This window comes from Meleagris gallopavo, chromosome 19 (genome assembly GCF_000146605.3).
Source record: "Meleagris gallopavo isolate NT-WF06-2002-E0010 breed Aviagen turkey brand Nicholas breeding stock chromosome 19, Turkey_5.1, whole genome shotgun sequence".
Classification (NCBI taxonomy): domain Eukaryota; kingdom Metazoa; phylum Chordata; class Aves; order Galliformes; family Phasianidae; genus Meleagris; species Meleagris gallopavo.
Window position 1 is genome coordinate 1,898,998 of NC_015029.2, and position 23,579 is coordinate 1,922,576.

The 23,579-nt window shown below is 47.4% G+C and overlaps 1 protein-coding gene across 14 annotated transcripts in view; it reads left to right on the forward strand.

Moving 5' to 3' along the window:
* The window catches only part of EHMT1 (euchromatic histone lysine methyltransferase 1), an 81,030-nt gene that overhangs the window by 25,552 nt on the left and 31,899 nt on the right, over positions 1-23,579 (forward strand). For 8 of the 14 annotated variants that reach the window (XM_019621380.2, XM_019621374.2, XM_019621373.2 and 5 more), the window contains 9 exons: positions 62-149; positions 7,360-7,916; positions 10,450-10,491; positions 16,720-16,897; positions 18,131-18,267; positions 19,125-19,313; positions 19,960-20,040; positions 20,733-20,828; positions 22,071-22,191. In XM_019621380.2, the coding sequence (XP_019476925.1) occupies positions 104-149; positions 7,360-7,916; positions 10,450-10,491; positions 16,720-16,897; positions 18,131-18,267; positions 19,125-19,313; positions 19,960-20,040; positions 20,733-20,828; positions 22,071-22,191 (1,447 nt within the window). In that variant the 5' untranslated portion in view covers positions 62-103. Of the gene's footprint in view, positions 1-61; positions 150-7,359; positions 7,917-10,449; positions 10,492-16,719; positions 16,898-18,130; positions 18,268-19,124; positions 19,314-19,959; positions 20,041-20,732; positions 20,829-22,070; positions 22,192-23,579 lie in introns of those variants that run through there. The other 6 variants (XM_031556148.1, XM_031556151.1, XM_031556150.1 and 3 more) reach the window with 5 other exon arrangements.

Sequence of the window (23,579 nt, forward strand, 5' to 3'; positions counted from 1 at the left end):
TAATGCAATGTGTGTATGAACTTGGAGCTAAAACTCGCTATTTCTTTTTCCCCCCCATCAGCAAACAGTGCTGAGTAAGGGAGAGACAAGGAAAGACGCCTGCATGAAGACTGAACTGCTGAAAGATATCACCAACAACAAGGAGGAAGGTGAGCACCTGCCTTGGTGGAGGGCCAGACCTCAGCCTGGCTCATGGGGTTGGCTGGTGGCAAGCTGGGAGCGAGGTGAGGGCTGAGAGGTGTGCTCTGTGCCCAAGGGCTCAGCTGTGCTCTCACAAAAGGAGCAGCTCCGTTCTCCTCCTGTGTTCTGCTGAGCAGGGCTTTTCCCCAGAAGATGCAAATTTGCTCTACAGTCCATCCATCTCCACCCACCTGAATTATATATGGTTTTCACTTCTGCTTTCGTGTGGCTGTGAGACACAAAGGAGGCTCGAGTTACTTTGAACTTCCTCTGTGTGACTGCTTTTAGTCAAACACTGATCCACACGATGACCTGGCCTTTTTCCTCCCTATTAAAGTTAACTTTCTGTTTTCCTCTGAGTCTCTCTCTTGCTCCAGAGCAAGCAGCGATCACTGCTGGCTGGGCGAGACACCTCGTGCCACTGAGGGTTGCTTCCTGGCTTCTGCCTTGTCTCTGCTTTCTTTTACTTTGCAGGCTGTAGTGCACGTGTTAGTTGGATGAAATCTTTCCTCTGCAGTTGTCTGAGAGTTGCACACACACAGATCTGAGAGCTTAATAGATGTCGGTGGGATTAGGAGGGAAAAAAGAAACAACACAACTAATCTTTTTTTTCCCCCCCTTTTCTTTTCATGGCTTCATTATTGCTTGACTAGCTGCTTCTCATTGATCTGCCAGGATCTGGGGAATTTTTGTTCTCTTCTCCATAATAGAACATCAGAAGAGTGCTGAACTGACCCCACCAAAATACTCTGTTCTTGCTAGAAACAAAATTTTGGACTTAATTTGGACCTGTGTGAGTACAGCATCGCCTTTGAGTTCTCTTCTGCCCGGTGTAATGGTTTGTTCTGTTTAGAAAAAGCAAGCAAAATATTGAGTGCTGTGTCAGATGTGACCACGGTGCTTGCATACTAACTGGCAGCACGTGAGTGTTGCTGCTGACGTCAGTTCCACGTGGACCTCTGATCCAGGAAGATCAGAAATGGAGTCTGAGATGTCGGTATGAGGTTGCATTCCTCTGGGAAGAGACTTGAGCTTTGATCCCTTGCCTTGCTTGACTCAAGAGTATTATGCTAGTGTATTTAGCTCTAGGTTGATCCCAAGGTAAGTGGCAAGTTTCTGCAGAGGTGAAAAGAGAGGATGAGGTCTGGAAAAGAGAAACTTTTGTGCCTTGCAAGTCTTGACTCATGCTGACTAAAAGGAAATGCTGTGTCTGAAAAGGAAGCTGGGAACCCTCCCTGTGCAGGAGCAGTTCTGAAGGTTGACAAGGTGCTTGAATTTCAACCACTTCAGCTCACTGTACTGTTCTATTACTGGGGAAAAAGGATCCTAACGTCTAAACTGCATAGTTTCCATACTTGTGGTGAGATTCAGACAGTATTCTCTTTCTTCTCAAACGTACAATTTATGTAAAAGACAATGGTTTGCTTGGTCATTGTGCTACATGCATTGTTCTTAGCTGACCTTCATTAACCATCTGTGGCATCATAGCAGTTCAATTAGTCAGCGGCCCGAAATTCTGTTAATAACAATGTTCTGAGTTAGCATGGGAATTTGCATTTTTGAGTGTGGGGTGAACATGAAATCGTTCCAGCAGACTCACAGGATGGCACGGAATGGTTTCTTTGAGCCTGTTTTTCCTAACCCAGGGATGGGAAGTGATGTGTGGATATGGGCTGCACAGCCCGGTGCAGCTCCCTGCTGTGTGGGACGTGGCTCTTGGTGTTTGCTCTCTGCTCTAGAGAAGAAGAGGTCTGGAGTGGGAACCCACAGAAGGCTGCTGGGGCTTCCAGGTCCTGGTTTAGGCTGAGCTGCTGTGAAGCAAACTGATTGGTAGGAGTTCTTGTCTGTAACACAAACCTAGATCTGTCCTGGGTTGTGATTCCTTTGGGGAAATGCCCTTGGAAACTTGCAGAGGTTGGAACTTAAAGATCCAAAGGAAATTCAGGTAGCTTGCAACTTGCATGAGATTTAGTGGCCTGTCCCTCGAGCAGGGCACATGGGCACTGCTTCTAGTTTCATCCTGGTACCAATGGAGAGAAGTAATTGAACTGTAACTTTAACATACATCTGTAGGAGTGAGATCTTCAGGTGTTCCTGGTGCTTTATTTGGGGATTAATTCTCAGCTTAGTGTAAGCTGCTGCTTCTTTGTGTCCCCTTCTGTTATCCATGGGGAAACATTCCTGTTCAGTTTTTCACGTAGGTTGTTTAGGTCCCTCTTTGCCTTTGACAAGGAAAGAAGAGGGGTGGGGAGATGGAAGAGATGAGCAGAAGAGTTTTATTAGGCTGAGTTGTATTTAGCCTGACTCAGAAGTTAGTCAGAAATGGTTTCTTGCAAGAATTGCCAGGAATTTCAGTTCTCCTCCTGTCCGTAGCTCCCAGCTGTGTGCTTCATCTGACACGACCTTCCAGTGCAAACTGCTCCTGTTGTTGCTCCTACCCCAGAGGTGGGAAGCTGCACTCAGCCACAGTGAGGACTGAAGTTCCCCATTAGGCTCAGCCTAATGGGGAACTCAGCTCAGACTTTACCCAAGCTGCTTTACAGGAGGTGTGTGAGGTGTGCACAGTCACTTTGCTTTCAGATAACCTTAAAGGTGCTTTTAGAGAGCGTTAGGGTTTTAATTTCCTGGAAGGGCTTTCTCTTTTTTTTTTCCTTTTTTTTTTTTTCCCTCTGCCTCTTATTGCAGATAGAAAGCTGCTGTGGGTGAGGAGCGTGCAGCTTTCCTCTGAGCAGCTGCAACCTTTGCATTCCCAGGTGTAGAGAGAGGTGCTTTAAAAGGAGAAAAAGAATAATCTCCCTGCCTTGACTTGCTCAGCACTGGGACTCCCTGCTGAGCCCGGGAGTCAGGAGGCCAGGTGGAACGAAGGATGCTCACACACTCCAGGTGGTCGCTCCCCCCTGACAGCCCACCAGCTGCTCGCCGTGTTCAGGGACCCCATCCCATGGCAAAGGGACAATTAATTTCATGTGGGGCATTAAACACCTCGCAGTCGTCATTGGTATTTATAGGCAAGAGGCTGAGTCCCATTTACCCAACCTGTAAGCTCAGTGTGGGACATTAACAGCAAATGTACTTTTTTTTTTTGGTATGTGTTTTTTCCCTGTTTTGGCTATGGCTGTGTCCTACAGGAGATGTGGGGCAGACTCCCACTGTGGACTCAGGGCAATAGGAGGGTGGCACTTACATTGTGAAAATACAAAACTGAGCTCACCTGGCTGTCATCTGCCTACATTGATGTAAAAGGGACAAAAAATAATAAAGATCATCAGTAATTCATCCCAGAGAGGAACTTTGGCCTGAAGCTTATAATTCTCTTCATTTCTTGGCTTTATAGCGCTCAGCTTTTTGGCTTGAATAACAGAGATGGAGCTTTCCTTTCAGATGGAGAATAGGATCCCAATCTCCCATTCCTTACTGGTCAGAACTCTCATCTCTTCAGCAGTGTTTTTATTGCTTTTCTCTGCTTCATGACTTTCTTTGATTTAAAGAAAGAAGAAGTTGGAGGAACCTCAAGGCAAGGATTTCAGCAGATGCACTCCTTGCTGTTTCCAGCAGGTCAGTTGGATATTGAACAAATGCCTGTGCTATCTGTGGCAATTTAAGGATGGTCAGCAAGCACTTAAAGATAAAAGCCTGTGAAATATCTGTCTGTATAAACCTGAACGTTTGCAGCGCTCACCTGTAGTGCAGTTCAGAATCAGGAGCTGTGCTGGGCTCAGCGTGGCACTGCTGCAGCCTCAGCCCTGTGCCCTGCATGAGGAGCACACCGATGGAAGGACCCTGTGGGACACCAGCAGCCTCCAGCAGTAGTGAGGTGGCCAGGAAAACAGGTCGAAGTTCCAGATCAGATAATCAAGCATTCACTTGAAGGACCTTTATTCTTGGTTGTTTTTTTTTTTAGCAATGATTGCATTTTGGCCTGGAGCAATGCTCCTAACGCTTGCATGTTTTTCTTATTTTGTCACATTGAACGGAGAGATCTGGGTTAACAAAATATATTGAAGACTTTTATTTTTTTTTTTTGGAGAATTCTCTCAGTACTACCAAGCCTTGGGCCAAACCCCTGTCTGCCTGCAGGTGGAAAGCTGGTGGGTCCCAACAGCAACGTGCTGTTGGAGCATCCATTGCACTGTGCTCAAGGCGCTCTGTGGCTCAGCTCCTCCCCTCCTTTCTCAATCTTCCATTCTCTTCATCAGAGTTTTAATTTAATTTTGAGTAACTGTGTTCGATATTGAGAAGGAAGCTTAAGACTGAAGCTGCTGCAGAGGGTCTGTGTGGGCGTTCGGAGAGGTGTAAGGCTGCAAACCCTTTGTTGCTCACAGTGAGCCCTTAATGCAGAGCACTGGTTTAGATACACTGCTGATTGTTCTTTGCTTGTGGAATTGCAGGGCTGTTATCCCGCTCCTAAAAGACACACACTGAAGACTGTTTCAACTTGGTAGCAGCTTCAGATTCCTTGCTATGTGAATGAGCAGCAGAACAGGTTGGCCTGTGGTTGTGTTGGACTCGTAGAATCACAGAATGGTTGGGTTGGATGGGACCCTAAAGGTAGTCGAGATCCACCCCCCTGCCATGGGCTGCCCCCCAGCTCAGGCTGCCCAGCAGCCATCCATGGCCACAGGGACCTCCAGGGATGGCACCCGCAGCTCTGGGCAGCACTTCCAGGGCCTCACCATCTCTGAGTAAGGAGTTTCCTGTTGCTGCTTTACAATTAGCTGTGTATGCTTGGATCGGGTTGCAGGCAGCGTTGTGAACAATGTGACAGGCTTCTCCTGCTATATGTGACATAGAGGATGCATAGGACAATGCTGGAGATACCAGGATGCTTCTAGTAATTGAGGTTACGCACCCATAGAAATAGGCTGTATATTTTATCTGTAGTTTTTTTTTGAGTTAAAGGACAAAGAGGGAGAGAAATGAATACAGACAAAGCGTGGTTTTGGTGTTTAGAAGGAATGAATGTTGTAAAGTTTCAGAGAAATAATCAGTTTCGGGTTTTTATTCCCTGGTGTTTCCAGCATGAGCAGAAAAGCCTCCCGTTGAGCTGGGCTTTCAAGAGGAACTTATTGACTGACCCATGGAACTCATTGTCATGAGGTCTATTGTTAGTCCAGATTTCAACAGGTTTGCAATAAAAAACTTTTTTTGGAAAGTAAAGAAAAGGTGCAATGTAAGGAATGAGCATTTCTTTAGCTGGTGCTGTTGAAGAGCTTCTGCAGGCTTTTATTAAGCATTTATCCACTGCGAGCTCCTGCTCTCTTTGGATCATGTTCCCATCGCTTTCTACAGGTCCCTGTTCAGCAAAAATGTAAACATATGTTGAATTACATCTATTTCAACCTCATGGATCGTTCATAAAGTGTGGTGCATAAACTGCCAATGCAGTTATTCCTTCCCCTTAGGGCAGTGCTCTCATTTACCTTGGTTTGGTTGCCTTCCTGGCAGGCAGAGCAATTCTTGCTCTCAGTTGATTTGGTTTATCTAATATTCAGCCACAGAAGCTGTTTGCTGTTGGTGGAAGTGCACAGCACTGCAGACAACAAGTTCTGTAGGCTTCACCCTGCCAGGTGCCTGCTGCTGGGCACTGAGAGCCTGCAGCTGCGGGTAGGGAGCCCACCTTTGCTTTCCTTCTGGTGCTGAGTTTGCTGAAAGAACCCTTTAAATGGCACTGATGTGGTTTTCTAAGGACACTCAGTGAAGAATGAGAGAAACAAAGGTTGAAAAAGCGCAGTGCGCAGCGCTTTGCTCCCCCTGCCCAAGATGTCTCACCTAGGAGCAATTTTATGTTTGCCCTGTCATGAGTCCTCTCAACCCCAGTCCAACCCACGTGCACCTTGTCAGAGCTTTCAGCACACAGAAAGTGGCCTAGGAAGCAGCACGGGGGATGCTGACTTTGAATGGTGTTTGGGGAGCTTCTGCCTGCGTGGTGCCTCTGCCCCCCCAGCTCTGCCTGGCAGCACCCAGGGGAGGTGGGCATTGGGCTGGGAGCTTTGCAGAAGGTTTTCGCCAGGTCAGCAGAGGTCTGCAGGATATCAGTCCCCATGAGCGGTGTGAAGCAAGGTGCTGATACCAGCACGCTGCTCTGGCTTGCACAGCTGTTTTCTGCTTTGAATTCTGGGCTCTACTGTAGGCTAAAATAACTTCAGTTGGCTGTAAATCAGTCCTACCTGCTCCTCCAGTCTGCTTGGACAGAGCTTTTGATGGTACTTACGATGCTTTTCATAACTGTCTGGCCTCTGGAAGGAAAACAATACACAGAATCCTTAACAGCAGGTTGATTTACTCATTTTACTGAACGTGCCAGTGAATTGTTATCAGCCCTGGTTGCCTGGGGAGCTGCTGGTTTGTCGTGTCGGGACTTTCTGCAAGTACACGGTGTTCATACTTGGATTCTGTCAGCTCAGGTCTGAGATATCTGTGGGATGAAAGTACTGGCAGGGGAGCTTGGAAATATTTGGAAAGGAGAAAAAAAAGTCTTTGCATGGACGCTCCTGTGTTATCTGCGAGTGAGCTTTAGGTCTGCAGAGATCTCACTGTGCTTTAACCATGTAATTGTTTTAGTCTGGAACTGCACTTAGCCTGCTTCACCCTCGTGTTTACTCTGGCTGTTACCTCTGAAATGACACCGCGAATCCTGCTCCCGTGCTGCTGCTTCCTGCTGGAAGAGTGATCTTCAGTGAGCAGTGCTGCCTACAGAGCTTATTCCTTGCAGGGTTACCACCTGCAGGCTCCAGGCTGTGCCACAGCAGCTCACCCATCCAGCCCTCCTGCAGCTCTCCCATGGCACTGTGAAGAGCTCTGCCAGAGATCCGAGTGCGAGATTGGGCAGTGTTTTGTTTGACGTGCGGAGTGTTGACATATGGTCCTATACATGTAGTTATTGGTAAAGCTAAAGATAATATTTACCTTGAAATATCCATCGTTGGGGAATAAATGGCCGCATCTGCAGCTGAGGCGAGTCAGAATGAGTGCAGTGCTTTCAGCTGAGCTGCCCCAGTTTTTGCCATGCCAGGATCCGGCCAAGCCAGTCAGGTAGGTGTGTTGGCAGCCCAAGTGGAAATACGTAGGGAGAGCTTCTTTGGGGGAGACATTTAGTGGTTGTTAGCCACTGCGTGTTTTAATGACGCCTGTGACCCTTTTCTTTCTCCTCCCTTCCCTTTCTCCTCCCTCTTTCTCCAGGGTTCAATGCCATGGCTGCGGATGAAAGTGCTACAGAAAAGCAAGTCGGGGAACCAAAAATGGCTGTAGATGGTGAAACCAACGGTTCCTGTGAGCACGGCGAGGCTGGGAGCCACCCAAACCCAGCAAAAAACACTCAGGACAACACGAAAGTGAGCCAGCAGGACTCTAGTACTAAATTAAATAGGATAGCAGAAAATGGCATTTCTGAACGAGATGGTGAGACTGGGAAGCAAAACCATATGAAAGCTAATGACTTCACACAGACTTCTCTAACAGGGAGCAATGGATATATTCTAACCAAGCAGATGGCGCAGGAGCAACCTCTAAGGACTACCAGCACCTTTGCTTCTCTCACTGGCCATGCTGCAAAAACCCTTCCAGGAGGAGCAAGCAAAGGGAGAACTGTGGGCACCTTTTCTCAGATGCAAGCCACGATGCCAACCAAGCTCGGGGAGGGCAGTAAGGACATGGATGCTAAAAAAGCCACTGCTGCTAATGCTGAAGTCAAGGTCCACAGAGCACGGAAGACAATGCCTAAACCCACCCCTAGCCTGGTAATGTACAATGGACCCATGCTAGGTCTTGGCTTTCTCTGGGTGTATGGGAGGGACGCTTTGTTGCACGGGGATGGATATATTTCAGTGACGTCCCACTAAGCAGGCTGGTTTTTATTCTTTTTTCTTTTCTGATGTTTTTCTCTTCTTACAGAGAGACAGAGGTGTTCAAACAGTCACGTGGCCACAATCAGCTCTCTTCCCCTGTGTGTTTCTAAATATGTAATTGATCAATTGCCTCCTCTGGCAGATCTATCAGACTCTAAATGGCCTTTCTCTCTTGGCTGTATTGCTCATCAGCTGTCTGTTGAAATCCAGAGCTGCTTATGAAACAAATTAGATTTCTTATAAGTTTGACCCAAAGGAAATTAAGCACAGTGTGTTAACTGGAGGCTTCTCCTAAGCTTGAAAGCTGTCAAGAAGCTGATAAGTTAGGCAACTTGATTGCATTGCCATGTCATTAAACCAGATGATGGTTTCTTACTCTGTACGTGCTGCCTAACTAATGCAGCTTGTTCAGAAATCTTTACTACAGAATCCTTGGGTGTGGATTTACCATCACTTAATAAAAGAGAGATCTATTTTTTTGTGTAGGAAGTAAAAGGAGATTTGGAGTCATCGTGTGACCCCAAGATATAGTGGGAGTGAGCAGAAATGGGCCTTTCTTTGTCATAAACATGGACCAAGTTTTGGTTCTTTTGCCAAAGATGGGGAATTAGATACTGGGAACAGTCAGATCTGCACCACGAGCACTTGATCTCCAACCCTGTGACACTTTATATTTAGCTCTGATGAGCTAGATCCTTCCGTCGTGCCGCGTCTAATGATGGAGAGGGACCATCCTGTACCCAGGTTGAGGTACACAGGCTGCTGCGAGCCCTGCTTGGCACTGTGAGTGACACCCAGAAATAAATGGGAAGCTGCTGCAGCTCTGTAAGTGCTGGCGTAGTGGATTGCTGCTAGCTACCAGCATTTTGTGAGCAAGCAAATGCCAGATGATCCTCAGATGTCACCTACATGTTGCAGCACGGCAGCAGTAGGATGTAAAGGTCTCAAAGCTGCGAATCGCTGTGGTCTGGAGCAGGGGAAGGGGAAAAAAAAAGAGAAATGATTGGTGGCACCTAGCCAGCCACAGATGGGGAAAGGTGCCCTTGGTGCTGCAGCACCTGTGACTCCGGAAGCAGGTGGGAGTCCAAACACATGGAGCCTGCAAACCTTGTGGCGTGCAGCCTGCAGAGCAGGGCAGAAACCACAGGGGCCACGATTTCCCAACCATTCTCCCAAACCACCGATTTCCCCTCTGCCTTCCCCTGATTGCATTTGAATTCTCTGGCTCTCGCCCCCCTGCTGAGTTTTTTTGGCTGACAGCTGGGGAGGCCCAGATGCAGCGCAGGCAGCCTGATGGAAGTCTCATGGAGGGCTTTCTTACCCAAACAAGGCTTTGCAGCTGAAACCTTGCAGCTTTCCTCCAGCAGCCTGCAGTGCACTTAAATTAGGCAGGGCAAACCCCGACCCTGGTGGAATTTGACAGCGAGAGACCCCCTTGGGGCTGAGCAATTGAAAGAGGCAATTCCCTTCTAAAAAACAGCTGCTAGGTTAGGAAGGAGTGTTTTCATCATTCATATTTGATGATACATCAGAAGGATTTTTTATACACCCCGTTGGGCTTTTGGGCTTGTCTCTAGAAAGCTGCTTGCGACGCTGGAGTGTTTGCATTGCCACGTTATGGAGTGTTGTAATTGCACTGCCGATCACCCTTCACTCGTGCGACAGCAGTGGATTCAAAAGGCAAAGCCTGCAGTTGTTTGGCCACTCTTCCTCTGCAGTGCAGCCCTTTTCCTTGGGTTGAAATGGTGAGAGGAACAAAATTCACGAGGTGGTAGGAAGAGGCTGTTCACACATTTCCTGCTCGGGGGCTTTGCATCTGAATGCGAGCCCACAGTCCCCAAGATTTGATCTCATTTCTGCAAGACAATAAAGCAGCTGTTTTGTTCAGCCTTCCAGATAATTACTACCTATTTTTCCCCATTGTCTTTCGAATTTACATGCTGTTTTCATTTGAGGAGCAAAGTCTTTGCTACTTGCCATTTTTCTGTCCTGATTATTTCTTTGTTGAGCAGCTTACAAGAGGCTCCTCAGCACAGCACATGCAGTCGTGCCTTTTCCCCTTTGAAAGCACTATGGGAGCAGGTGGATGTATTTTAGGAATTGTGGAAATCACCCACAATTTGGTGTGACTGGACACATGGGTTTTCATCATCAATTTTTCAGAGCATTGCTCTTCTCTTGGTAGAATCCTCTTGCACGCATATGCTAAGAGAAGGAAGCGGGGAAGGAAGGTATTTTGTTGCCTGCAGTGCATTACCTTTCATTCCTCAGCTCCTGCAGAAACCTGCTGGGGCAAAAAAAAATTGTTTTCTTCAATCTTACAGTTGTCAGGGGACCTCAGTAGCCTTTTCTCTACGTGCACATTGGTGCCTGAAAGGAAGGAAATGATTTTCTCACATATGTAACCAGCTTTTTCTCTGTTTAGGAATTGCTTCCTGAATTGGGATCGAAGCTGAATCTTAAACAGGTGACAATTTTAATTGATATTGTTGCATGTTAAGTTGGTTTTTGAACAGAGATCTCGGAAGAGTTTCGACAGCATTGGTTTTGCTCCCCTTCTGTTGGTGCAGTAGCACAGACTCGGCACCTTTGGAAGAATTTCTTCCATTCTTTCTTAATCTGTTTATAACTGTTGAGAAGACAAAGGTTTGCAGGATGAGACAGCAGACCAAGAGGGAAGTTGTGTGTGTGTGTTTTGAGCTTTGAGAGGGCCCCTCTTGCTCAGAAACCCCCATTTCTATGTTTAACCTCTCTGAGATGTGTCTGGAAAGGAAGGAGGAGCTTGGAGGTGAAAGTGTCCCACAGTTATCCCTTGAGATGGGAGCAGCAGCTGGCTGAGCTGGGACTCCCAGGTTGGTTCCAGTCATTCTGTGGTGACCACGAGGCTGTAACTGGAGCTGTGTTTCTGGTGGCAGTTTTGTGCTGTGTAGAGAAATGAAGTCAGAGGCACTGAACTCTCTGCAGGGGAGTTAATATCTCATCCTGTTTCACAATGTGAGCCCAAAATATGGGAACCCTTTAACTGGGAAGGATAAAGCCTGGGCAGGAAGGAGGAGCAAGGAGGAGAACAGAACTCCTTTGCTTATGTTGGTATTTATTTTTGCTGTCTGCTGCTGAATGCCTGGTCCCAGCACCAGGAACTGCTTGCTTTCTGTGTGCAGACAGGTGTTCCTGTTGCTGTAAAACATGATGTTCTGTGTCAGTGCCCAGCAGTGATGTGGGCTGCACTGCAGGAGCTCCTCATGGCCTCACCACTTCTCAGGGCCAGGCAGGTGGCTGTTGGTGGTTTGCAGCATTCTGGGGCTGCTCAGTGAGATGAAACCCTGCAATATGCAAAAAAAAAACCACCTCAAAGGGCAAATTCTGTTGGGAGTAGTGATGGGGGTGTTGTCTCCTGGGTGGAAAAAATCATCAAAAGAAGAGTGAAAGAGCTTTCCATCTGATTTGGAGAGCTGCTGTTGGCTCTTCTGACCCTACAAGGTGCACCCTTTGAAGACCAACTCCAGAGGGATGCTCAGGGATGCACATGTGGTCTGGAAGTGTGAGGTCTGTGTGTGTGCCATGGTTAAATATCCTGTGTGGGTACCCTCCCTTAGCCTTAGGAGGCCATTGACATAGGATGTCTTCCATTTGAGGTGGGTTTGTGACCGCACACACATTGGTGCCGTTGCAGTCATCCAAACAGGGCCAAGCTTCTGGTAGCCTGCTGATGGGCCTTAGCAATGGGTCACTTGTGGAGCTGGACTCATCACACAGCCTCGCCAAGACCATGGTGAGGGTCCCCAGGGAGCTGCTTAAGATTCTGTACTGAACTGTAACTCTGCAACAACAGCAGAAGTGATGGAGAGCTGTGCTGCCGTGGCTCATACAGGCAGCGAGATCTGCTTGGGATCTGGTTTTCATAGCAGACTGCCATTTCTTGCTTAAGTATCATTGCCCAGTTGTTGGAGCCTCTGGCACATTCACACTTTGCCATGTCCAGAGGTACACAGCCTGTTAGCACTCCCAGCCAGCTGCAGATGGACATCAGCCTTGCTGCGGCGGTGCTTTGGGTTACTCCTCTGGCTGTTGGGCATCATTTGCAAGCTCGTGCTGTGCTGAGATAAAAATCCTGAGAATAAGGAAGGTAAGATGGCTGACATGGCCGAGCTGGAGCTGATGCTGGGAGTGCTGTGCGAGCAGCAGCTCTGCTGGGAAGCAGCACACTGGAGCCTTTGCTCAGCACATGGCTGTGCTTCCAGCATCACTCTTCTTCTTGCCAGCTCATCTGCTTTGGTAATGAAAGAGCTCTTAATTGTGGGGCTGTGGGAAGAACACTGCGCAGTCTGCTGAACCTTCACGGCGTTTAATTAGTAAGGTTTATTTGTTCTTTATCTTTGCTTCTGGGAAAAAATAGTGGGATAGTCTGTCTTTGCCATTTTTAGTAACTTCTCCCTGCTGCTGTAGGGGATTTCTGTGCCAGTAATAGAAACAGAGTTGATCCCATTACAGTGTAGTAAGTATGTGGATATGATTTTCTTAAACACATAAAATGATGTTGTCTTGTGCCAATCTAAGGAGCATGAATGCATTGAAAGTATTTGTGGTTCAGTTTTTTCCATTTCCATACACAGATGTCTCTGGACACTGCCCTAAGCCTTTCAGTAGATGCTTTCGATTTCTTGCCCATTCCTTGCAATGCCCAGCACAAGGCAGGAGCTTCACAACCTGTCACATAACATTGGCTGACACCACGTGAGAAGCTGCAAAACCAAAGCCGTTAGTAATGCAGTTTGTCTGCGATCGTTTTTGATTGTTTTTTGGTTGATGGTGGCTCAGGCAACCTTGGGACCACAGAGCTCAAACTGGGCCTGGAGCTGTCTTTGCATGGGGTTCTCCTCACTGTCCTCTAGACTGTGACATGCAGCTGAAAACAGAACTTGATGGACTGTTAAAAACCTATGTATGATTGGAAAAAAAAAAACAAAACAAACGTCCCAGGTATCAGGCAGAGCAGTGGGGTGAATTTAGTGTCAGTAATCATGCTTCTTGCCTGGAATGTTGTTGCTTGCAGTGGAGCCCATGTAGGTGTTGCATGAAGGCACTCCTGTTCCCTTGCATTGTTTGGTTTAAGTGAAAGCAGATGATGCAGTTTCTGAGTGCAGCAGTTTATTTAGCTGAAACTGCATGTGGAAGAGTGGCACCCATGGTGGGATCTCAGCAGGTCACCTCCTGGAAAGCCAGGCGTTGCCTTCCTGGCGTGCTTGCTTCTGGTGCAAGCTGCGGTGTTGCATTTTCCACCCAAAACAGAGAGGAGCCTGGATCTTCAGGAATCGAAGCAGGAATGCGATAGAATTTGTCACAGCAAATTGCTGATGAGCTCTGTGGGGTTTATTGTGGTGCCTGCTGTTGGCAGCCCCTTTGTTTGTGCACTGTATGCCTCTCACCTCCTCTGCCAACCTGGGGAAGGACAAGGGAGCTGGAAGGCAAGAGTCAGAGGTTGGCTTGGGTGACTGCTGGGCTGCAGGAGTTGTCTTGCGGCCTGCTTGCATAAGGAGCAGGGAGGGTGAGGGGAACCCATCAATCATGAACATGGAAAGCAGCAGCAGGTGATAGAAGCACTAAATGCAGTCAGATGTGATCAGGTAGCAGGCCATGGAGGTGGTACTGGGTCGTGCCAGCTCCGGGCTCATACAGAGCAAGGCAGAGCAGTGGCTGCCAGGACCTCCGTTCTGCAGGGAAACCTTCTGTCTGACGTTTGCCTTCAACAGCTTTCTCTCCAGCACTAAACTCACTGGAGTTCTGCACTTGGAGATGCCCTCTGGTTGTGCTGGGGGCTTGCAGGCACACCCTGTGAGCTTCATTGTTCTGTAATATTTTGTTTCTGGTTTGCTTTGATAGGAGTCTGCAGTGCTCCCAAGAGCTCTGTATCCATCTACCCAGTCCCAGATGCTCGCTCCTCCCTTTGCCTTCCCCTTGTAGTTGCAGCTGCCTGCTGTCCTCTGCTGGGAGGGGCCAGTTGGATGTAACCTGGGGATGAGGACTGTGGGACATCTGTGCATGTGCCTGAGCCAGCTCTTCACCAGCCTGATGGGATTTGAAAGAAGAAGAGATTTCCCAGCAGAGCAGTGAGCTAGATTAGCAAAACCTCTTTTCTGGGAGCGCTTAAATCTGGAACTGATGGAGCAGGAGAGCAGTGCAGGAGCTCAGTGTGAGGGACCAGGAGGGACCAACATACAGACTGGGGCTGAGGAACCAACAGAATTCGGAGACCTTAGGAACTGGAAAAGAATAAAGTTGAAGGCGCTAAGGACTCATAATACTCTTGATAGAAGGTTAAAATTTAATGAGAACAGCGAAGATATAACTTGTTTCAGCTCATGGGGAATGAAGAAGGATGGTGGGAAAGCAGAGAAGTGCTTCCAGATCTCTGCTGATATTTTTAGTCCCAATCCTCAGATCTAACGTTCGATTTCTATAGACATGAAACTTGTATGTAATATGTTCTGCTGGTGGTCTGTTCAGCTTTCTGTGCCATTATCATAGAATGGCCTGGGTTGCAAAGGAGCACAATGCTCATCCAGTTCCAATCCCCTGCTATGTGCAGGTCGCCAACCAGCAGCCCAGGCTGCTCAGAGCCACATCCAGCCTGGCCTTGAATGCCTCCATGAATGCCATTAGGCTTCCTGGGAGATCTGGTTGTGTCTCTGCAGAAATTCCTGTTCCTTAGTATTGTTCCATATGGCTCCGCATAACAGCAAACTTTATCTGAGACTACTTGCAAGAACCTGCATGTAAAGAACAAAGCCCTTATTTATGTACACTTGTTCAGCTGCAGGCAGCTCTGCATCAGATCTGCTTCTCCTGTGCTCATCTTCTTAATTTTGAGTTAAATCCAGAAAGCAGTGGATGTCCCAGGAGACCTGGGAATTCTCAGAATGATCCTGTATCCGAGAGTTAAGCTTTATATCTGTGAACTATGAAGAGGTATAAATAGTATTGTTGAAGCTATTATTGGCATGCTGCTCCTGACGTACTTGTTCTAAGTGGGAGAACAACTGGAGCAGACTCAGGAGTGACCCCATGTCCAGAAGATGATCCTACAGGCACTTAGTTTGCTCATTCTATTAAACTTATCGAACAGAAAGTTTTTAAAACTTTTACTTAAGCACAGTCTGTAAGTACTGGGAATGAGAGTTTCTGATGATACAGGGTTTTTTAGTTTAGTGGGAAAAGCATAATGCATTTAATTATCTGACAGCGAGAGCAATTAAGCGTTGGAACAACATATCAAAGGGTATGGTAGATTTGTCATCTTTGACATCATTAGTCCACAACTAGATGCCTTGTAGGAAGAGATGTGCTAATTCAGCCAGAAGATATGGGCTTGATGTGGGAATCATTGGAAATGTGCTGGCCTCTTTATGCAGGTCATTTTGGATTATCATTATGGCTTTTCTGGCCGTGACCAACCCCTCGCTTTCTGCCAGCAATGTGCACATGGCAGAGCTGTAATTAGGAGAATCAGTCACTTCCCCATTTGTTCACAAGGTCACGTATCACTTGAAAGCAGCGTCTAACAGTGCCCATGTGAACCCAGACTTTAAAGAGTATCTTGATTTTTTGCTGCTTTTTTTCTTCCTTCCTTTTGCCTGCATTCCTTTTTCTGTTTCGGTATTTCAGCTGTTGCTTCAAACATCCCATAAGAAGTGGTGGAGCAGCACACTGCCACCGCAGAGCTTGTAATCCACTACCAGTGCTCTTGGATTTCTGGAGCATCTCTTCCAAACCTGCTTGCCAGTCGATGGACAGGTGTATGGAGAGGCATGGATGGGGCTAGGCCTTGTGTTAAACACAGAAGAAGGCACACGCAGTGTCAAATGGCAGATTGGAGTGGCACCATTTACCCAATCTCTGCTGTGACAGCACAGCAGTGCATGTGTAGCTGCAGCAGTCGTTGCATGACTGAAGGTGCAGGGTGAGGTGTGCTCACATCAGAGTGTGTGTAAGCTGTGTTGGAGCCTGGGAGCCCGTCTGCAGGCACAGAGCACCAAAGTAACCCTAAAATTCTCTTGAGCCTTATCAGCTTTTCAGCAGGGGTTCATCACCTGAGCTAGCTAATCTAGAGTGAGCTTTGCCACATCTTGCTAGGACAGTGGCAGTGCTGGAGGTGAACCTGCAGTGTCAGGCAGATACCTTCCTTGGCTGTGAGCTGGGCTAGCAGGTGGGAGAGCACGAGCTTTGCTGAGTCCTTAGGGGGCCAGAAGGAAGGATCCCTTCCCACTGCTGCCCACCCCTCGGAGTCCTCTGTGCTCTGTTCCTTGTCTGCTGGCAGGTGACAGCTGCAGTCCAGATGTGTTCCAATGAATAGGTGTATTTGTTGGCTTTGTTCATCTTCTTGAGAGCCAACCTAATGTCTGTGTAAGTAGTGTCTGATGCTTTTCAATATCTGCACGCACTTTGCAGAGCTCTGCTATCCCTGCTCTGTGTGCAGGTTTTCTCCTTCTCATCAAGTGACCAGCAGCAGGCTGGGTCTGTTTGTAGTCTTCAGGCAAAGAAACATTGTTTGCTATAGAGAAGGGGCAGAGTGCTTTTCCTTTGAGCATCTGTTCCTACCTTCACATGCAAGTGATTCTATTTGGCAGAAAGGAATTAAATTTAATTTAGTGATCTCTTTGAATTCAGAGGCTCAATTTAACTTCATTTTGTTTTCCAGCATGCAAGTAAAGACCCCAAAGATGGGAGAGACAGCAGAGATCAAAAAGAATCTAAAGAGGAAGGCAACAAAAACATCCTGGAGTTTGGGAAGCCGTTGCCGTTGCCCTCTCTCCCGGGCCTTCACCAGTCACTACCTCAGAACCAGAGCTATGTGGCCACCTCCAAGTCGCAGACGGGTAAGAGGACAGAGCTAAAATCCTTAGTAGCACCCAGCTCCCAAACGTGTGTGTGTCAGGGTCCGTGGGCTGAGGCAGCTTGGCAAGGACTGACCCCTTGGGTACTAGTTTTTCCACAGAGAATTGTAGTATCACAGCATGGTTGGGTTGGAAGGGATCTTAAAGCCTCCCCTCTGTTGGTGCAGCTCAGGATGCAGTCAGCCTTCCAGGCTGCAAGCATGCACTGCTGCCCACGTCCAGTTTTTTGTCTGCCAGGACCCGCAGGACCTTCACCACAGGGCTGCTCTCAGTCAGTTCTCCTCCCAGTCCATACTCACGTTCAGGGTTGCCCCAACCTAAGTGCAGCACCTTGCAGAGGAATCTGCTTTAGGATTTCCTTGTCTGGCAGCATCAGTAGGGCTGTTGCCGTAGATCTTGTTTTGACAGATGCTGCTTACTGTGAGCCACAGTTGTGTAAATAAAATGATTTGGCTTGGCAGAAAGTTTTTGAGGGGACTCTAGATATTTGATGAAACTTTGTCATAGCGAGACGTGAAGAGATGCTTTCAAGGAGCAGCCTGTACAGCTGCTGGTGCTGGAGCTGGCTGTTTCCTGCTGCATGCTGTTGTTCAAAGCCTGCACTAAGCACACTTCTGATGTGTGTGCACCAAAGGCAGCAGCAGGCACTGAGGTGTGAGGACTGGTTTGATTAGAAGGCCAGGAGGGAGACTCAACAAATTAAGACCCAATCAAAGTGGTGAAAGGAATCAAGCAAGCTTCCGTAGCAGGTGTGAAATGAGGTTAAATGGCAAACAGCTCCTTACTTAAAGTACCTTTTCTCTGTTTGTTCTTTAGTTATTATATGATGCCTTTATTGTAAGTCGGTATTATTAACCTTGCAGTATCTATTTGAGCAAGCTGGATTCTATTCAGCCTCCTGTGGCATTAGCAGTGCTGCCAAACACAGGCTAATTTAAGGATTTGAGGCTACGTGTGGTGATACAGGGACCAGAGGAAACATAGAGGGGGTACTCAGAATTTGGGCGATTTTTGCAGCATTGGCAAAAAGCTCTTTGTGTGTTTGCACGTATGTATGTGTCACCTTTTGGCTGAATTGTAAATAAATTAGTTGGAAAGGGAAGCCTTTTTTCTCAGATCATGTCCTTAAATAGTTTCCCTCACTACAGCCTCTACTCTCAATCCTTTCTTTTCACTCCTGAACCAACTTTGGCTTTACTTATTTTTTTTTTCCAGCTGCTGCAGTATCTCGAAAGAAAAAACGGAGAATGGGAACCTATAGCCTGGTTCCCAAGAAAAAGACCAAAGTGTTAAAACAGAGAACAATGATTGAGATGTTTAAGAGCATAACTCATTCCTCTGCGGGTGCCAAGGTGAGGGCTGCACTGAGTCGGCCGGGCACGTTTGCTGTCACCATACATGCACCTTGTCCTGCCACACCAGCCCCATGGGTAGTGTAGGAACATTGTTGCTGTCAGCATCTTCTGTTCTGAGTCTACATCTTCTCTCTGGCAACAACATCCTGCCCACGGCAGCCTTGCTGCTTTGAAAATGGCTTTTTGAGGGTGGATGTTCAGATAGCAGCTCTTGCAACGTTTTCCACTGGATGTTCCCCTTCTGTCCTGCGAGTGCTGTGGGACTGGAGAGTTTTCAAGCATACCGCAGCGTGGTAACGTTTTTGTTGTGGAGTCCTTAGGGTTACTGTCTAGTGTTGTTTGAGGCTGTAAGGGAAAACAACCAGTGACTTAAAAACAAACTGCAGGCTGGGTTTCCCTCCTGATCAGGTTCTGCTTTTGCTGCAGTCTGGGCCCTTAAGTTTTGGCCTTTGAATTCAAGTGAATTCAGAGCGCTAGGCATCAGTGGAGTGGAGTAAAAATCCCCCAGCCTGATTTAACTTCCCTTTATTTAGAAACCTTCTTTGCACCCTTGATGTTCCACGGGGAGATGCCCTTTCAGTTAGTCTGCATGGTCTGGCTGAAAGCTGCTGTCCAGCAGCCCTCCCCGATGTGCCTCGAGTCCAGAATGACTCCTTGTTCCCCAGACTGGCAGGGTTAGGTGACACATGGCAGGCACCTGCACTGCCTGTGCTGGCGGTGTCGGAGGGCTCTGGAGGGACATACAGCTAGCTCTCCCTTGGCAGCTTTAACACAGGCGGTCTGGGATGGGTTCAGCTGCTCTGAGCTGTGAACTGATGTTGTCTTTGTGGCACGTGTGCTTGGACAACTTCCAGAGTGAAAAGGAGCTAGGTGATGTCAGCCCTCACGTGAATGGGGAGAGCATAGATGTAGACTCTGAAGAGGAAGACTCTGATGAGTTGGAAGATGAGGACGATCACGGAGCAGAACAGGCAGCTGCATTTCCTGCAGACGATAACAGGACCTCTAAAGACAGCGCGTCTGACGCAGACAATGTCAGAAAGGTATTCACGTGCCCCGTGCAGGACTTAGAGTGGGATGGGACACTGCTGATCCCTGTCAGACAGGAGTGGAATCAGTCGAGGCAATTTCTAGGAATTTTTTAGCATGCAAGATGGCAGAAAGCTTAGTGGTGGAAGTGAGGCTTTTGATGACTACTTCCTGCTTCCTTTTCCCCTTCCCCATGAGAGTCTCCTCGCCTACCCTCCTGTTTCAGCCTTGCTACATAACTCTCTGTGATCCAGTGTATGTGCAGGACTTCCATCACAGTTAGATATTCACTGCACCAGCAGGAGATGTCTTCCTAATTCTTTACCAGCCTGTAACAAGATTCAAATTGTTTTAGTTAACCTACCCCAAATGACAATGCATATTGTAGGTGTGAGGTTTTTCTTATTAACCACAGAAATTAACGTTTGGTTGGAAAACTTTCTTTGGGTGTTATCCTATCCCATCCTCATGGGTGAACCATGAAGTGCGTTAACAGCCTTGGAGTGCTTGTCCTGGAGAGGAGATGGTGTTAGTGCTCACATGGCTGGGGCTGAGTGCAGCATGGTGATGGGATGCTCAGGCTGGGTGAGGAGGGGTGCCATGCTTGGAGGGACCTGACAGGACTGACTCTTTCTGTTCTGGGGCACGTGGTGGCTGCAGATTGATGATGGCGACTCTGAGGAGGAACAAGAGTCTGCAGAGTCTGGAGAGGATGAGGAGGATGGAGATGAATCTGACTTGGTAAGTCTGGCTGCTAAATGCAGCTTTCAACTGTTGTCCTGCTGGTATTGATTTCCCCTTTGCTTTGCTGCCAGAAGGAGACAAACAGTTTAGTTTTAGGATTCTGACAAAACTCACTGGCTGAATCCATGCACACAGAGTATTGTTTTCCACAAGGTGCATAACAGTGATACATTTAATTACTTTCCAGCGCTAATTAATGGGCTATTTTTCTTGTTTTCAACAAGGTGTTGACTGCTTTTAATCATTTGAATGTTAGTAGAAATATTTAAGGGTGCTTAAATTCGTCGGGTGCTGATTTGGCAAGTGGTGGGAGCCAACAGTGTTTTCTTAACAACCTGAAGCTCAGCTTGCCTCCAGAGCGAGTCCAGATGGAGATGTTCACAAATCCACTGGGCCAACCCACTGCCTAAATTCACCTTGTCTGACATCCCACCTCAGAGGCACAGGCAGCCCTTGTCAGGCATATGTACAAACAGCATACAGAAAGACAGTCACTCTCCCTAGGAGTGTGTCTGGTAGTCCTAAGGCAAGATTTTCACCAGCTGTTTGGTGATATTGACTTCTTATTTTTCAGATGGCTGGTGAAGGGAACTTGAAAATTATTATTATTTTTTTTAAATTGCTATTCATTGATTGTCTGTGTCTCCCCACCCTCCCTTTACTTTAAAAATGTTGCTCCCTTTTCACAGCATTTCAAGTTGAGGAGCCAGCATTTAAAGCACCCCAATTCTTCAGTCACCTTGAGAAAATTCTTGACTTCATTGTCTCGATGTTTTGAGCTGAAGGTAGAAGCAACTGTACCAAATGAATTGTTGAAGCTCTGTAGAATCTCATTCCTTGTTCTCTGACACTACAAGAGCCAGAGAGGACTAGGCAGGAGGGGCAGCATAGCCTGTGCCTTTCACTGGGCAGCTTGAGGCACTTTTGCAGTGCTAGATCAAACTAAGGGTTGAGCTTGCAGTCAAGTCCAAACAGCCCAGTCGTATCTAGACGTCCTAGACTGTGATTTTTGCTGCGCTTATATGTGGTGATTCAGCCTGCAGCCCAGATGGAGACTGGCTCAGATGCAAACCTCTCACCCACCAGCAGAGTGATGCAACTGGTGGAAGCCACGTGGCGAGGCACAGCCATACACTTGGGCACAGTGATTGTTGGGGCAGTGTAGACACCACTGCAGAGCTGCCTGGGGAGCCAGGGCTCAGCACCACCTTGATCCTGCTTCACACTGTGTTAACAGGGCATGGTGCAGCATCAGTTTGCTGTTAAGGGAGGCCACGAAGGCCTTGATCCAGCCTCTGTTGAAGGCAGCAGGAGCTTTTTTTGCAGGCTTCAGTAAAAGATGGAATGAGTGTTTTTGTTTGAACATGAATTTTATGTTTGGAGCTTTGAACACTGGGTTGAAGTTTCCGGTTGCTCATTTTAATGTTGACTGAAAAGTCACCTGTATTTTCTGCATATTAAACAGAAAGGAAACCTAAACTCTGTTTAGATTCATACATGCCTGAAGATTGCTGTGTGATTAGGTTGTGCTGATGTGACACCTTGCTCAGGGAGGGAGCTGGTCTCTGCTGTGCAGTTAAGTTCCCCAGGGTCCATCCCAGCCCGGGCTCTTCAGGTACAAGAGATATTTTTTTCTAGCATGACTGTGGAGCAATATGAATATTTTAGTTTGAAAAAAAGAAATAAAAGTCACTTTTCTGGAGAGAAGCTAAAAGTGCGCATGCATACTCACCCTGCTGTGCAGAGATGCTCAGCTACTCCTAAGATGAGTGTGGCGTTAGAGCCTACATGGAAGAGAAGGTAAAGTGAGCACTTTTGAGATGACAGGAAATACGCCCACACATGTGCTGGTGTTTCCTTTTCTGCACTGTAAAGGCATCTCTGCACCAATTGATTTCAAACCTCGGTCCTTAAGGCCTTTTTACACTTCTCAAGCTGTGTGAAGGCTCTTTCATATGAGTGCAAAGGACTGCTGTGATGCTGATACCAACATGCCTTACATGCACATGGCCTCTCTGGTTGTTCAGAGCTCGGAGTCCAGCATCAAGAAGAAGCTGCTGAAGAGGAAAGGAAAGACAGACAGCCCATGGCTGAAACCCACCCGCAAGAGGAGACGGAGGAATAAAAAGAAACAAGCCAATGTGCTAGGTAACTAACTGAGTTTTGTTCTTTAACTGCACAGAAAATGGTCTGCCAGGTAGGGTAAGGACCTCCAGCCCATGAGGCAGTGGTTGTCTGCAGAGCTCTTTCTTCCTTTTCAAGCGAAGGTTTGCCTTTATGGTAAGATTTACCTCTATGGTTAACCAGGGCCTGAACTTGCATCTCACTTACAGCTTGTATCTGCACTTTAACAGCAAACTAAACGTGAGGCAACTTTATCCTGGGCATGCTGAAGTAATGGTTATTGTTCATGAGCTCTCTTCGTTTTCAAACATCCAAAGAAGTCTTCATGGGCTGATGATGTAAACTGTGAACTTAAGGAGATTTGGCTAGATGGAGAAGGGAAAGGAATAACCATCCCAGAGTGATGCTTGATTGCTTTTGTGTGGGTGTTAGTCCTGCTGAATGCAATGTGCTGGCTGTCCTTGCTGTTCCAAAGCACCTCAGCCCATCTCTGGGCCTGAGTTCAGGTGACCATTCTAGTTTGAATGAAGTTACACAGCACTCAAAGGTTACAGTTCATTTTGTCCTCAGAAAGCTGTGGGATGAGGATGGAGGAGGTACGGGCTGGATCTGATTCCTCATCTTCAGGCAAAGTAACAGGATGAGTTTAAAAGAAACAGGAGTTGGTAGTCTCTGAAGTTGTGCCTTCTCTTTATTAAGGCTTCACACATCCATTGCCATCAAAGAGTTTATTCTGTTTGCTAATTCCTTATAAACAGGCCGTTTTTTATCAGCAGTTGTTGCTGCCTATTTTCTGAATGACCACGTTGCAGCCCCTGGGCTGCCCTCAGCATCTGTCACTCATCTCATTTGCTCCTGTTCCTCCCAAGGCAAACTCTTCCTAAAAGGAAATGGGGGCCATTGATCCCTTTCAGAGCAAATAGCTAATTCTTCATTTGAGATGCAGGCTGTTTTTCTGCCCCTTAAATAAAGGTGGCAGCCAGTCTTTCAGGCTAACACAAGTCTCTTGGCCAAGCCTGAGTGGGAGAAGCAAACCAGGATTGAGAGTCGAAGCCAAGGGAATGTGAAGAGATGACAATTCCCACGAAGGCTCCGAGGGATCCCCCATGCAATCCCTTCCCAGCAGCAGCTTTGTTCGCTCAGAGCCAGAACTTGGCTTTTATGTTTTCCCCTCCCATTCAGCTGAATGTCACCTGTCTCGTCCTCTCCAGAACGTGCATTAGCAGCAGGTTTGCTTTGCTGGCCAGGGTGTACCTGGAGCCCTTTGCAGCAGGTTGGAGATGGGGGAATGTGCCGAGCCCTGGTTTCAGCCCTTCCTTGTGCCATTTGAGCTTTCTGCTGTACAGCAGGCAGAGATGTGCCTTTTGGATGCAGAACTTATTTGTCTCATTTATCCCTTTTTTTTTTTTTTT